Below are 13,892 nucleotides of genomic sequence, written 5' to 3'. Positions count from 1 at the left end.
GATTAATAGAACATCGATCCCATTAATTTCAATTTTATGTTTTTATAGGCATTTCTGCAGGCTTGTTTGTTTTTGTTTTGTTTTGATGTTTATATCTTACTCAATTCTGTTTGGAGATACTCTGTTTATTTGCCTATTTGCTTCAGTAAATGTCTGTACTACCTATGAGTATGTAAAAGAACAAAAACGAATAAACAAAACGTTTAAAAAACAAAACTACTAATTGTAGTGGAGTAAAAGTACAATATTTGTCTCTGAGATGTAGTGGAGTCGAAGTAAAAGTACTGAAAGTTGGAAATACTCCAGCAAAGTCAAAGAATACCTCAAAATTGTACGTAGGTACAGTACTTGAGTAAATGCACTTAGTTACTTTACACCACTGGCTAATATTACCTTTTTGTTGGTGTTTGATGATAGTAGACAATGATGGGCAGTGGTGATCTAGAGATATTGCTGTGTGCAGGAAAGAATATCTGTATTAATAGGTTTTGCATTGCTAACGTTAGCATTGCAATCCAGGTTGCTAGCTCACAAATGCGACACATTAGCTTTCACATTTTTGTATACACGAATCCACAGACGCGCTGCCTGTAGCTGCCTGTAGGCGGCCATTGCTGTAGGAGCGGCCACGCTGCACTACCAGGGACTGGGACCATAATACGTTTTGCATTGCTAACGTTAGCGATGCAATTCAGGTTGCTAGCTCACAACTGTGACACTTTAGCTTTCACATTTTTGTATTGGCAAAGTAATTGTTCACCTGACAAAAAAATAAATAGTAAAGTAATGTGGCCAAAAACGTTTGTCAGACTGTAATGCCCTCATTGAAGTGTTAGGCAACAACAATTAGGCAGCCAGCCAAACTCCATTCAAAAAAGAGACCGGAGTCAGGGATTAAGCGTCTTGCTCCTTTTTTACTGATTTTTGTCAGGAGTGAAACTGTAACACAGTAAAGTGTACAAAATACAATACAGTTAAGCATGATGTATACAGGCATCAAAAGGCAATCAAATAATTGTCATCACAGCATTTCAATAAACATAAAACTTACAAACTTCTGTAGTGTTAAACCACACAGCCAACATCTCTCTGCACAGCAAACATTTCTCTGCCTTCGCTCCCTCCCACAGGTGTAGACTGATTACCCCTCAATTAGTTACACAGGTGATACAATCAAGGAAAGTGGGTCACAAACAGGCACACAAAATCCTTCAAAATAAGACAGACAATAGCCTGGAAGGCAAAACACTCCCCCGCGTGACCTTTGTAAGGTCACTACTAAAAGTCTGAGACTGATCTCAGATAGGTCCTTGCAGAGCCCTGGTTTGTGGTTTTGACCTCTGGGAACATGGCTTGAGTGGCTTTTTCTCCCCTTCTACGTTTTTTGTGAAGAAGATTTTGGTGTCGGTGGGCTCCTGAATCTTTCTCAGGCAGACGTCGCCCACTATAACCCAGCCTAAGTCCACTTTCTGGGCGTATGGAGCTTCATGTGGTCCATTTATCAGGTTTCTCACCTTATGTGCTCTTATGACGTCTCTGCCAATCAGCAACATGATGGGTGCCTCGTGTTCAAGTTCTGGGATTTCATCTGCGATAGGTTGTAGGTGTGGGTGATGGCGAGCAGCTTGTGGTGTGGGAATTTCAGACCGATCGACAGGAATATGGGTGCACTCTATCAGTGTGGGTAAGGGGATTGTGACTTTGCTGTCTAAAGACTCCACTTGGAAGCCATGTGCTCTTCTGCCACTTGTCTTTATCACACCAGCGCAGGTTTTTAGGCTGTAAGGAGAACTTGGACTGTCTAAGTTGAAAAGACTGAAAAACTCTGGTCGCACTAGGGACCGGTTACTCTGGTCATCCAGGATGGCATAGACCTTGACCACTTTCTCGTGGTGGCCAGAAGGGTACACTTTAACCAGAATTGTCTTTGAACATGTTTTGCCGACAATATTGCTGCCACAGACCTCTGTACACTTAGTTGACACTTCATCTTCAGCAGTGTCATTCTTCCCCCCGCCATACTCTTCAGAAGGGGTGAAGGCCCATATTGACACGGGAGCGGGTCCTGGGTGCAGAGCGGAGCAATGTCTCATCATATTTGCATGAAATCAAAATGATGCCATGACTATGCCCCCAAATGATATGGTTTTACATTTTACATACATTAACATGAACAATATAATAAACATATCCATATGGGAGTGGATATGTGCGTGTTCCCTCGTGCACAATTCCACACTGATTTCTCCATGCCGTGATTTATGATGAAAAACAGGTGTTCATTTTAATTCTGATGAAAAATGGAGAAACACAGAATAATGTCTATGCATCCATTTAGTGTGGAGGCTGCAAAACCTTCATACATATGGCCCCATATATTGACAAGGATTTTATCACAATGAATCACTATGATGATGATATGAAGGTGCTGAGGAGTTGTCTAATAGAGATGAAGTATACAAAGCTTTGCACAACTAACCTATGAAACATCTCAGCTCAATTATAGCAATGTTTTTATTATGCAGTATTTTGGAAACCGTATACTGTATGTCATGATTATATTTGTATTGGAATCAGAAGGGATGATGTATTGATTTTGTGATTTTAAGTGTTAATTTGTTTGAACATACATCAGAGGCAAATACTCTGATGGTGTCCTCATCATGTGACTCATAACATTTCCAAGTTCAGGTAATCACTTTTATATAATTATGTTATGTCATTTACAAATGTTCTTACAGATTGAAATACATCATTATTATAGAAATCTGTAAAATGATGGAACAGTATAAAGAATAAAGCTGTGAATTGCACATACAGTATAACAAAGCTTTGTTTGTGTGTCTTTACTGTATATAAAGTAAGGAGAAGAGGGGAATAAAACACTGTCATAAGTGCGAGAAGCAAATAGTCTATGCAACGATGTTAACAACCAGGCCCATGAGAGGAAGAAATGCCAAACATGCTTCTGTTTAGCAAGCTGAAGTGTTTGCAAGAGAATACGGTTGAAACTGTGAATAATCAATCTCTGCCAGCTGATAATAAAGGGAATGACACCGTGGCTCCCCAGGAGGAATGACAAGCTCTAGTGCCAGAGGAACCAAACTCAACACTGACCAATCTCTCCTGACATGCTCACCCTCAAAAGCCCACCGGCACTGTGGGAAGACAAGGAAGAAAGACTCTAAACTAAACTAAACTAAACTAAACATTCACAGTGAAAGCTGTTCACAGGTTTACAGGTGTTAAAAAAGTGGAGTTCTTCTTTGTCATACAAACTCCCATCATTTGCTGTTAGAAAGTGAAAAAGATAGAATACTAGGAAAAAAAGAACCTGCTGTGCTGATGGAAGCTGCAGCAGGCCACATGGTTGAAATTGCCACTGAGGTGTCAGTTCTTCTGAAAACAATAGCAAGAGGATTGGATTTGCCTGAGTTGGCCTGAGGCTGTTGAGGAGACTGAAGACTCACAAGGAGGCTTAAAAAGTGTCATAAAACCTACTTCTACACCTCTTCCAAGTTCTTGCAGCCATACGGCAACTGTCACTACATTATCTGGGCACCTTGTATGGACTAATTTACATTAAGGAGTTGGGGGTTATTCTATTCTATTCTATTCGTAAATGTAATTAAGTGTGCATAAGAACATCAGCTAAATTAATGAAACATATGCCAAGCCTTGAGCAGGATGTGTGAGTGTCTCAAGTATCAGAATATGAATATGCAGCTAAACATCTGATCCCTTGATTTGGCCATTTTGAATTTTCTTCAAAACTCAGTTTTTGCTCTTCCTCCTACAGATTTTGTCCAAAATTGCACCTTTCTAGTTTCCATTTGTCAGTGGTGGGCGGTATGTGGTAAAGTGTTATAAACTCTACAACCATACTTATATGTATGTATACACTTCGGTGTAGAGTTGACACAAAGCAGGTGTTTGGGACATCACACCCACTCTTAAAACAACCTTTATGCAAGCCCCATTAAGTTTTTCTTTTAGTTCATAATGCATTTAAGCCAAAGAGAATGACAATACATAACTTCAATTCACTTTCACGTGTCTATATTTAGACATAGCATAGCAATTCTAGGCTATAACTTCACCAAACTTTCCGGGTCATTTATTTTGGGTCCAGCTCCATCGGTGAACAAATCAGGCTCTTTTCAAGATAAATTATATTGTGTGCAACAGATCAGGCTTTTTTTCAAGAGAAACAATATAATTATTATACTGTGTGTGTGTGTGTGTGTGTGTGTGTGTGTGTGTGTGTGTGTTTGTGTGTGTGTACAAATCATGTGTATTTTGAAAGGGTGTCATCAGCCTACAGGTGATTACAGAGTACTGTAAACAGCGAGCATATACATGCACAGATGGGCAATTTTGATAACTGTACACAGAATATTGCTTTTCGTATTTGAGTGTATTCAAAACATACTCCAAGTGTATTTATTTAATTTATTTATTATTTATTTATGTTAAAGTACAAAATCAAGAAATTATCAAAAATGGGTATACACAAGGTTTTCACCTGACAATAAGAAAACAGACCTGTGGCTGTGTCATACTTCACATGCCATGTCAAACATTTGCATATCAATTATTATACGTGTTTGTAGTCTGGTAGGGGAAACAGGTTCCCATTTCTTCCCAGTTTCCTTTTTTCTCCCTAATTTAGTCATTAAGCCAATTGATTCCTCCCCACATATCTGTGTTGTCACTGCTGTTGTTTTCTACTGACTGACCAGTGAGGAGCCCCCACCGGGAGGACGCCCAAAACTCCCTGCTGGCAGTGACAATTATCACTCTCCCCGCCCCCGAACATATATTGAAATTCTTTATTAGGAGTAATCCCTTGAGATACAAGATCTCGTTTTCGAGGGGGTCCTAGAGACAGCAGTACAGTATACAGTGACATATAATAAAACAAGTAACAAAAAACTGAAAACAAAACATCAACCGGACAAGAAACAACACATAGGACAACACAAACAGGGTATTATACTCTAAGCAAGCACAAAAAGATGGATCATTTGTCAGATATCATTGTCATTTTCAAGGTCAGCGATAGTATACAGAAGTGAAGTGATGTAATGGTCACGGACATGTACAAGAGATTGTGTTATAGGAAGCCAGTGCACTTTTGAACATATTAAAGGATGTTATGGTTCGAATATTTACAGGTAGATTATTCCAATCAGAGGGGGCTTTAAACATGAAGGCTCTCTTACCTAATGATGTGGAGACTGAAGGTACAGAAAAGTAGGGCTGCGTGGAGTGCCTCAACTGGTAGTTGTTAGGGGATGGTCTTAGAAGCTGTTTGAGATATTGAGGATAGTTGAAGTGTATACATTTAAAAATAAACTGTAACCAGTGACACTGTCTTCTTATTGTGGGAGTGGGCAGTTGAAGATTTTCATACATAGTACAGTGGTGAGTTGTAAAAGGACAACCTAGGACGAATCTGCACAGTTTGTTATATACAGTATTAAGCATAGTCAGGTTGGTTTTGGATGCGGCTTGATACACGACATCGGCATAATCAAATATCGGTAGAATAAGTTGTAGTATTAGTCTTTTCCTAACAGAGAATGTAAAACAGTTTCTAGAGCGATAGAGAACACCGATACTGAGGTTAACCTTTCTTATAATATGATCAATATGACATTTGAATGACAGTTCGGTATCTAGCCACAGGCCCAAGTATTTGGTGTGTTCAACTCTTTGCAGTGGAGTACCATCCAAGCTGGAAATAGAACAGGAATGATTTATGGATTTGGATTTAATATTTTGACGTGTACCAAAGATCATCGTGAAGGATTTAGTTTTATTAAGTTGCAATTTGTTGGCTGCTAACCAGTATTGTAAAGTAGTGAAGTCGGATTGCAGAGCTGATTCAATTTCTGGTATAGTGGTTTTGGAGATGTATAGTACTGTATCATCAGCATAGAGTTGGACACTACATTCCGAACAGATTGAAGGGAGGTCATTAATAAAGATGGAAAATAGAAGTGGACCAAGGGATGAGCCTTGTGGTACACCTCGTTCCTGAACCAACAGATCAGATTTACATCCTTGTATGACGACAGATTGTTTTCTATTATGCAAATAGGAGTTAAACCATAACAAAGCACTGCGTGATAGACCAACAGAATACAATTTATCTAAAAGCAGGTAGTGGTCAACCAAGTCAAAAGCCTTGGATAGGTCAATGAAGATTGCTCCAGTTAATTTTTTATTGGCAGATGCTGAGAAAATATCATTTGTGAGTTTTAATAAAGCGGTGGTTGTGGAATGATTTGATCGAAAACCGGATTGAAAGGGTGATAAGATATTGAAGTTATTGAGATAATGTGACAATTGATTGTAGATTAGCTTTTCGAAAATTTTGACAGTTGAACAAATGATTGATATAGGTCTGTAGTTATTAGGTTCAAGTGCATCTCCCCCTTTGTGCACGGGAGTGATACGTGAACATTTCCAAACAGCAGGTACCTGACAAGTGGATAGTGACATATTAAAGAGATCACAGAGGGGGTACATGAGAATGTGGGGTGCTAATTTCAGAAATTTGGTTTCAATATCATCTAACCCTGGACCACTACTCACCTTTAGTTCAATAATAACATCATGGACCTCGCTGGGTGTTATTTTCCTAAAGGAGAAGGAGCTATTACAGGTCGGTATGTTGTTAAAACCAAAAGGAGGGTCAGGCATTGTGGGAGGACAGACTGAGGAAAAGTGCTGGTTAAAGGCTTGAGCAATTAACTGCGGATTATGCAATATCCCATTGTTAACTTTTAATTGATTAGTAGATATGGTTTTATCTGATGAGTTTGTAAGATTTTTTACTTTGTTCCAGAATTGTTTGGGATTTTTAAAGTCACGATGCAGGGATTCCTTGTAATAATTGGATTGGGCATTTCTGGTCAAGGTTTTGCTTTTATTCCTCAGTTGTCTGTACTTCTCCCAGTCAGCCGGATCCTTGGACCTGCGAAAAGAGGCCCAGGCATTATCTCTCTGTCTAAACAAACTTATGAGTTCGGATGTAATCCAAGGAAGATGCCTTCCCTTGACTCTGGTCATTTTATAAGGAGCATGTTTATCAATGATTTTAGTGAATTCCGAGTATAGGAAGTCCCAAGCATTATGCACATCAGGTATTAATTGATACCTATCCCAGTTAATCAGGATCAGGTCATTAATAAATTGATCAATATTCATTTTTTTGTATTGCCTGATTTTAATTAATTTAGGTGGCAATTTGGGTAATTTGATTTTCCAAATACAGTAAACAATTGAGTGATCACTGAGACAGTCAGACATAACCCCTGATTTTAAGACTCTATTTGGGTGTGAGACCAGTATCCAATCAAGTAGAGATTGACATGTAGGTGTAATACGAGTAGGCTCGTTGATTAACTGGGTAAGGTTTAGGTTGCCAATAATGTTTTTGACTCTATTAGAGGATCTGTCCATCCAGTTTTTATTAAAGTCACCTAAAACAATTAATTCGTTTTTGTTATTGAGAGAATTTATAGTAGAGGCCAAACAGTTGAACGATTCGACAGGTGCAGAAGGAGGTCTGTAAATATTTCCTACTATAATAGATTTATTCTCATGTAGAGTTACCTTTACAAAGATGCTCTCAAAGTGGGAAGCTGCAACAGCAGGTGTAACCAGTTCTGAAGCCAAATTATTTGAAACATATGTAGCTAAGCCACCACCCTTAGATCCCCTGTCGGCTCTAAATAATATATAGTTTGTGAGTTTGATCTCGTTGTCAGAGATTTTGCTAGTGAGCAGAGTCTCTGACACAGTAATGATATTAGGCTTGTGCTGTTCAACCCATGCTCGAAGTAAGATGATTTTATGTCGAAGGCTTCTGATATTCATGTGAATTATCTTCAGACCTTTAGTACCATCCATTTTGATTGACAATGTTTATGTAGATATTGTGCAGACAAGACATAATAGCAATAGTAAAGCAGAACAGATCCAAGAGAAAGGTTGTAAAGCATACCCAGACAAGACAGACAGACAGACAGACAGACAGACAGACAGACAGACAGACAGACAGACAGACAGACAGACAGACAGACAGACAGACAACACATAGACACAGACAGAAAGAAAGGTGACAAGACAAACAAAGAACAAGAAAAAAAAACCCAGGCCACCCCAGTTAACCTTAAACCCATAGGCCCAAGGATTTGGGAGAGTAGCCCAACGTTTAACCAAACTTCCCTAGCCAAAGATGGAGAGAGAAAATAATAATAATAATAATAATAATATAATATATATATATATATATATACATACGCACATATACACACATATACATACACACATACATATACACATACATACATATACACATATATATATACATATATATATATATATATACACATACACATATACACACGTACATACATACGCATACATACCGATAAGAGAAAGAAAGAGAGATCAGATTGATTCATCAAATGTTGCTCAAAAGAACATCGGCCAATTGTGTTCGTGAAGACGCTCGACAAAGCCGGATGCACCACATGGATTCAAACCCACAACCTCCGTGGTGGTGGGCAGGCAAATTACCACTGCGCCACCCAAGGTTTTTATTAGGACCCTAATGATTTCGTCTTGTTGCCCAGGTCAACTAATGACCCATAGGGTTTCATTTGAAGGCCATCTTTGTATTTTTAAAATCTGAAAAAGTTGGTTAATTTGTCTCCGTATGTTGTTTTGAAAACCACTGCTGTGTACATCAATTAAAGATGGCCGCCATACGAACCCCATGGGACATTAGTTGTCATGGGCCACAAGAAGAAATCATAACTAATTTAGACACCATTAGGATCCTAAAATAACAGTCAAAAAAGTAATTTGGTTACATGGGAAACTATTTCCTCCTTCTAGACTATGGGCCAATGTCCGTCCATGCATGTTTATTCGGTGTGTGTATGTGTGTGCTGTGAGTGTGATATGCCCGAGGAGGTCATGTTCAACTGATATGTAATTTCCATTTCAAGTCAAGTTGTGACAGAAACAACCCTTAATCAATGATAGTTAATTTCTACTGGCATTGGGTGGGTGCCAGTGCAGGTGTCCGGCCAGTGCTGGGAGCCTGCCTTTCCACTAACTTGCGATCTGCGCAACGGCTTACAGTGCAGTAGCGCACAACATAACTTGCATCATACATATATGCTGCTATGTTTGCTAAATGTTAGCTGGTTTGCTAAAGAATGGCGGCTTACAGACGTCTAGTATTGTTTCAAGAAGAAACAAAACAGCCTTGATGTTAGAGCTTCCCCAGTAGTTATTAGGTGGAAATTCACAAACCGGTTCAAGATTAGGCACCGGCCCTAGCCCTGTGTCAGTGGAAATGAGGTGAACTGGCCCCCTGAAGCAAAACTATCGTCAAACTGCTTCACAGGAGAAAACGTCTTGGAATTTCCACAATGAAACAAATTATCCAGGGGGAGAATCTAGGGTTGGAATTTTCAGTGGAACTGACGGCCAAGACCTGAACATAACAAACAAATAAGATAGTTTTATAATCTGAAAAAGTTTGTTGGGTCTAAAATCATATGTGGGAAAAACATATTATTATTGTGTTTTGTTACAGTACAGTCAACCAGTCAAAATCTTGGCCTTGTTGACTCTAACAATTCACCATTAAGGAATACAAATAAAAACACAATTTAAGAATTGTCACTAAGAAGAAGTCAGATAGATTGAGTGACTTCCTCTGTAGACACTTTCCACCATCAAATTTCTCTTTACCCATATGCCTTCTTCCATTCGTCTATTGTACTTTCCATTCATCATTCTATATATCAGCCCGCCCTTCCAACAATTCTTCTTCTCTTCTGCTTGGAATGTTGCAATCCTTCCCCCTTAAAAAACATAGAAAGAAAGCAAGCAAGGCACTTTTTGTTCTCTTATCCATCGCTGTCCAGTTAACTATACTCACTGTCAAGTGTCAGAAGGCTGGCCATAATTGCTGTCTGTCTGCAGTTCGAGTACAAGTCAGGACCTGCATTTCTTTTCATCCCTAATCTCTCTGCCATCACCTCCCTGTGATTCTGTATTGCCCTCAAAATTAAAAAAGCAAACCCACCCCCCCAAAACAAAGAGATCATAACAAAATCATCATATAATACAAATTGTCAACTGTATTTACTTTCAGTTGTTCATATAGTGGCAGGATGAAATGTAAAAACAGATTGCCTCCTGCGATGTGATTTCCCGGTAAAAAATAAAGGTTCCATAAATGAAAAAAACAACAACTAAATGATCCCATTGCAAGCTGCCGCTATAGCATTGTGACACATATCATCTCATCTGTCAGGTCCTCCTCCTGGCATTTGACCAAAATGTCTGGCTCTTCATCACTGTAGTCTCGTATACTGCAGTCCCTGAGCCCTGCGGTTGTGAAGAGTATGTCCGAGCTACTGGTCCCAGCCCCGGCAGATCCACTCGCTCCCCCATCGTCACCACTACCCATAGTGCCGTTCAGTAGGTTGCTGGCGGCACTCTCCATCTCATCGATGGTCATCTCACAGGCGTCGGCAATCTCATGCTTGGTCACTGTGACGAACTTTGGGTCACGGGCATACATGCCCAGGCCCTCTGAGATGAGCACCTGTGATAATAAACATAACATAATATCCTTAGAGCCCCGCTGCTATAAATTCTGTCTCTGACTGTGAATGATCTGTCTGTGTCTCTTATTTGTCTCTTAAATCTTGTGTTTTAGTACATGTGTGCAAGCATTTGTGTGTATGAGTGTGCACACGTGTGCTTCTTTTTGCACTTGTGTTGTTAACCCATTTGATTGATTGAATACTTTATTAGTCAGAAATATAAACAGCACAAGGTACAGTCAGACATTGAGGCTAAATTCCTCATGTAGACTCTGCATGATGGGTTAACAACACAAGTGCAAAAACATACGCCCATACTCTACATTGTAGAGTGTGTGTGTGTGTGTGTGTGTGTGTGTGTGTGTGTGTGTGTGTGTGTGTGTGTGTGTATGGTTGTTTGTCTCTACTCACAGCTTCAACCAGACTGTTGGCACTTCCTCTCTTCTGCAGGAAGTGTGTCCGTCTCTCAGTAGGTAACTGTAGGTGTGACGGTGATGGACAGCGGCTGGGCTGGACATCCTGGGCTTCTGTATACCATGAACTCTTCCTCACCATGCCGGGGATGCTATTGATACTGCCAGGACCACGCCAGTCCACCTGGACACAAGCAGAAACCATGTCATAACATGGTTAAACACAAAGATACATAACACAATTAAAAACAAATATTGCACTGCATTAACTTAGACATAGGGCTATACAATACTTTCTTGCAATCATTCTGAATACAAAAATGCTGAGTGCCAGGCATCAAGGACTGACAGGAAAAGAGCAACATTTTGGCCAAATATGGCCCAGATATCCAGACTGATGTGAAAATCAAGCCTCTGGATGTTTGGATCTACAGTACATACGTATCTATTGCTTTGTCTTCTTTTTTTTGAGTAGCCAGTGAGGAGCCCCCACCAGGAGGATTCATATTCATACCATCATGTTGAACTTGAGAGATGAAACTATTCATAAAGTCAATCTGACATTTGGTCAGTTATAGTTGTCTAATGTATGTAAACTTGCCACCGTGGGAACAGTGATAATACATAACCTTTGAAATAAGCCAAAACGTAACCATGCGCAATCGCGCATGAGCACGTCATAGGTGTGCTCCAGGAGTTAAAATAGCACTACACCCCTGCCCATATACACACTATACTGTGTATATATATATGTCACAGTACGTTTGGAGAACCAGTACGATTGAAGACAGAGCGCTCGTTTTTAGGCACGGGGCTTCGGGGCGATGCGGGGCTTTTCGAGACAGGGTTTATTAGCGAGGCTCGCGAGGAGGAGGAGCTCCTCCTCCTTCTCCTTCTCCTCCTCCGTGTGTGTGTGTGTGTGTGTGTGTGTGTGTGTGTGTGTGTGTGTGTGTGTGTGTGTGTGTGTGTGTGTGTGTGTCAGGGAGAAACTAAAACAAAAGCCAGCAGAACACAATAAAAGTATCTTAACAGTCCACCTGATTCGAATGCTATCTGCATTGAATGGGGAAATAGGCGAGTTTATTAGACCTTTGAATGGGCGAAATAGGCGACCTACTTACCTACCCACGATTTATCAGACCATTCATTGGGTGTTATCAAGACATACTAACCTACCAACTGACATGACTTAATAGTTCAGTTTAGGTTTCGCTTTTGGTTTTGGACCCTGACGGAGGCGCGCAGTCACAGGCGAACTGTCACCCCGTGAAGGACCACAGAGGGAGCTAAGGCGACCGAGTTGCCGTCCTGAACGGTGTGACGTTCGCCTGTGCCTACTCAGCGCCGTTTGAGTTATGTACCGATAGGCACAGAATCGTAAATATTGTTGTGCGGACTGCTCCGCCTCCAAGTAGGTCAGTAGCTCCTGAATGAATGGTCTGATAAATCGCGGGTAGGTAGTAGCCTATTTCGCCCATTGAAAGGTCTAATAAACTCGCCTATTTCCCCATTCAATGCATTGATAGCACTCGAAGCCGGTCACACACGCGCGCACGTGTGTGTGTGGTCGCGGCAATATATGCTTGTGCACAAGCCTGGCTTGTGGCTCCCTCTAGTGTTGCTTCTACAGAATTGCTGGGTGGGTGGTAAAAACGAGCGAGCCTTCTTCAATCGTACTGGTTCTCCAATCATACTGTAACATATACACACACAGACACACACCCTCAGACCTGAATGAGTGGTGTGTAGTTAGGAGAGCAGTCGCGGCCAATGGGAGAGGCAGGGGGCGTGGCCCAGGAGCATAGCGACCGTGTTGGTGACAGATGGTGGATTCTACTGCCATCCAAACCTGCCACCGCCATTACCTAGGCAACCAGAAAAGAAGGTAAAAATGATGATTCATAAGAGAGAATCCATGAGGAAATAAAAAGAATCTTAGCAAACCAGCCAGTTGAAATGTGTGAAATGTGTGTATGAATGTATAAAGTGTTCATGTGTTTGTTTGCGTATGTTTTTTGAGTCAGAGCAGCAGTGTAGTACTCACTTTTTACATTCAGAATTTTACTTATTTACGTGTTGACATCAAAATGTATATACAATAGAGCGCCGAAGTCTGACGTCACTGCCGCTAGAGGGCATTGTCATCATGCCTTGATGTGTTCATCAGTTTAATGTTGCAGCTGGTAGTCAGGTTCACTATGTAATTTTGTTGGATTTTTTTGAAGATTTGTAAAACTATACATTTTTGGAAAGGTTATTGTCTAAGGAATCAGAAAATCAATGTTTGCATTTGCCCAGATGTGTATATGGCGGCCATATTGGCATTTACAAAATGGCCACCCTAAAATGTACTTTTTCTTATATCTCGTTCTCTAAATAAGCTGGAACATTGATTTAACTGCTAAACCTACATTTTCAGTGTCAAGGAATCCAATGGTGGTAGTTATAAAGCTACAAAACTTTATAACATTAACCCTTAGATGCATGACTGAGTCCAAAATGACCAGATGTGGTTGTTTGGTTGCAATATCTTTGTAATAAAAAAATCATTTATCAATTCATATTGAAGATTTGCAAAACTATACATTTTTGGAAAGGTTATTGTCTAAGGAATCAGAAAATCAATGTTTGCATTTACCCTGATGTCTGTGGCGGCCATATTGGAATTGACAAAATGCCCGACGTAAAATGTATGTTTCGTAATATCTTGGCTTCTACATGGAACATCGTTTTTAATGGCTCAGGGTCAAGGAATCCAATAGTGCAAGTTATCATTTCATTTTTTTGTATCATCCCATTGACATAATCCACCATATAGGTAAAAAACAGCACA

At 40.2% G+C, this 13,892-nt stretch overlaps 1 protein-coding gene across 1 annotated transcript in view; it reads right to left on the bottom strand.

Annotated features, from left to right (window-relative positions):
• Nucleotides 1-10,315: 10,315 nt before the first annotated feature.
• cacna1db (calcium channel, voltage-dependent, L type, alpha 1D subunit, b) overlaps nt 10,316-13,892 on the bottom strand; it is a gene marked incomplete at its 3' end in the record, with an annotated part of 134,906 nt that continues 131,329 nt past the window's right edge. Inside the window, exons 50-52 of the mRNA XM_080443487.1 lie at nt 12,790-12,924; nt 11,058-11,243; nt 10,316-10,645 (exon numbers count right to left, since the gene is read on the bottom strand). Coding sequence (XP_080299613.1) covers nt 10,316-10,645; nt 11,058-11,243; nt 12,790-12,924 — 651 coding nt within the window. The remainder of the gene's footprint in view (nt 10,646-11,057; nt 11,244-12,789; nt 12,925-13,892) is intronic.

This window comes from Gymnoscopelus braueri, assembly GCF_963280865.1.
Source record: "Gymnoscopelus braueri genome assembly, chromosome: 12".
Taxonomy (NCBI): domain Eukaryota; kingdom Metazoa; phylum Chordata; class Actinopteri; order Myctophiformes; family Myctophidae; genus Gymnoscopelus; species Gymnoscopelus braueri.
Note: the sequence above shows the minus strand (reverse complement) of the source record. Positions and strands in the feature narration are given on the sequence as shown.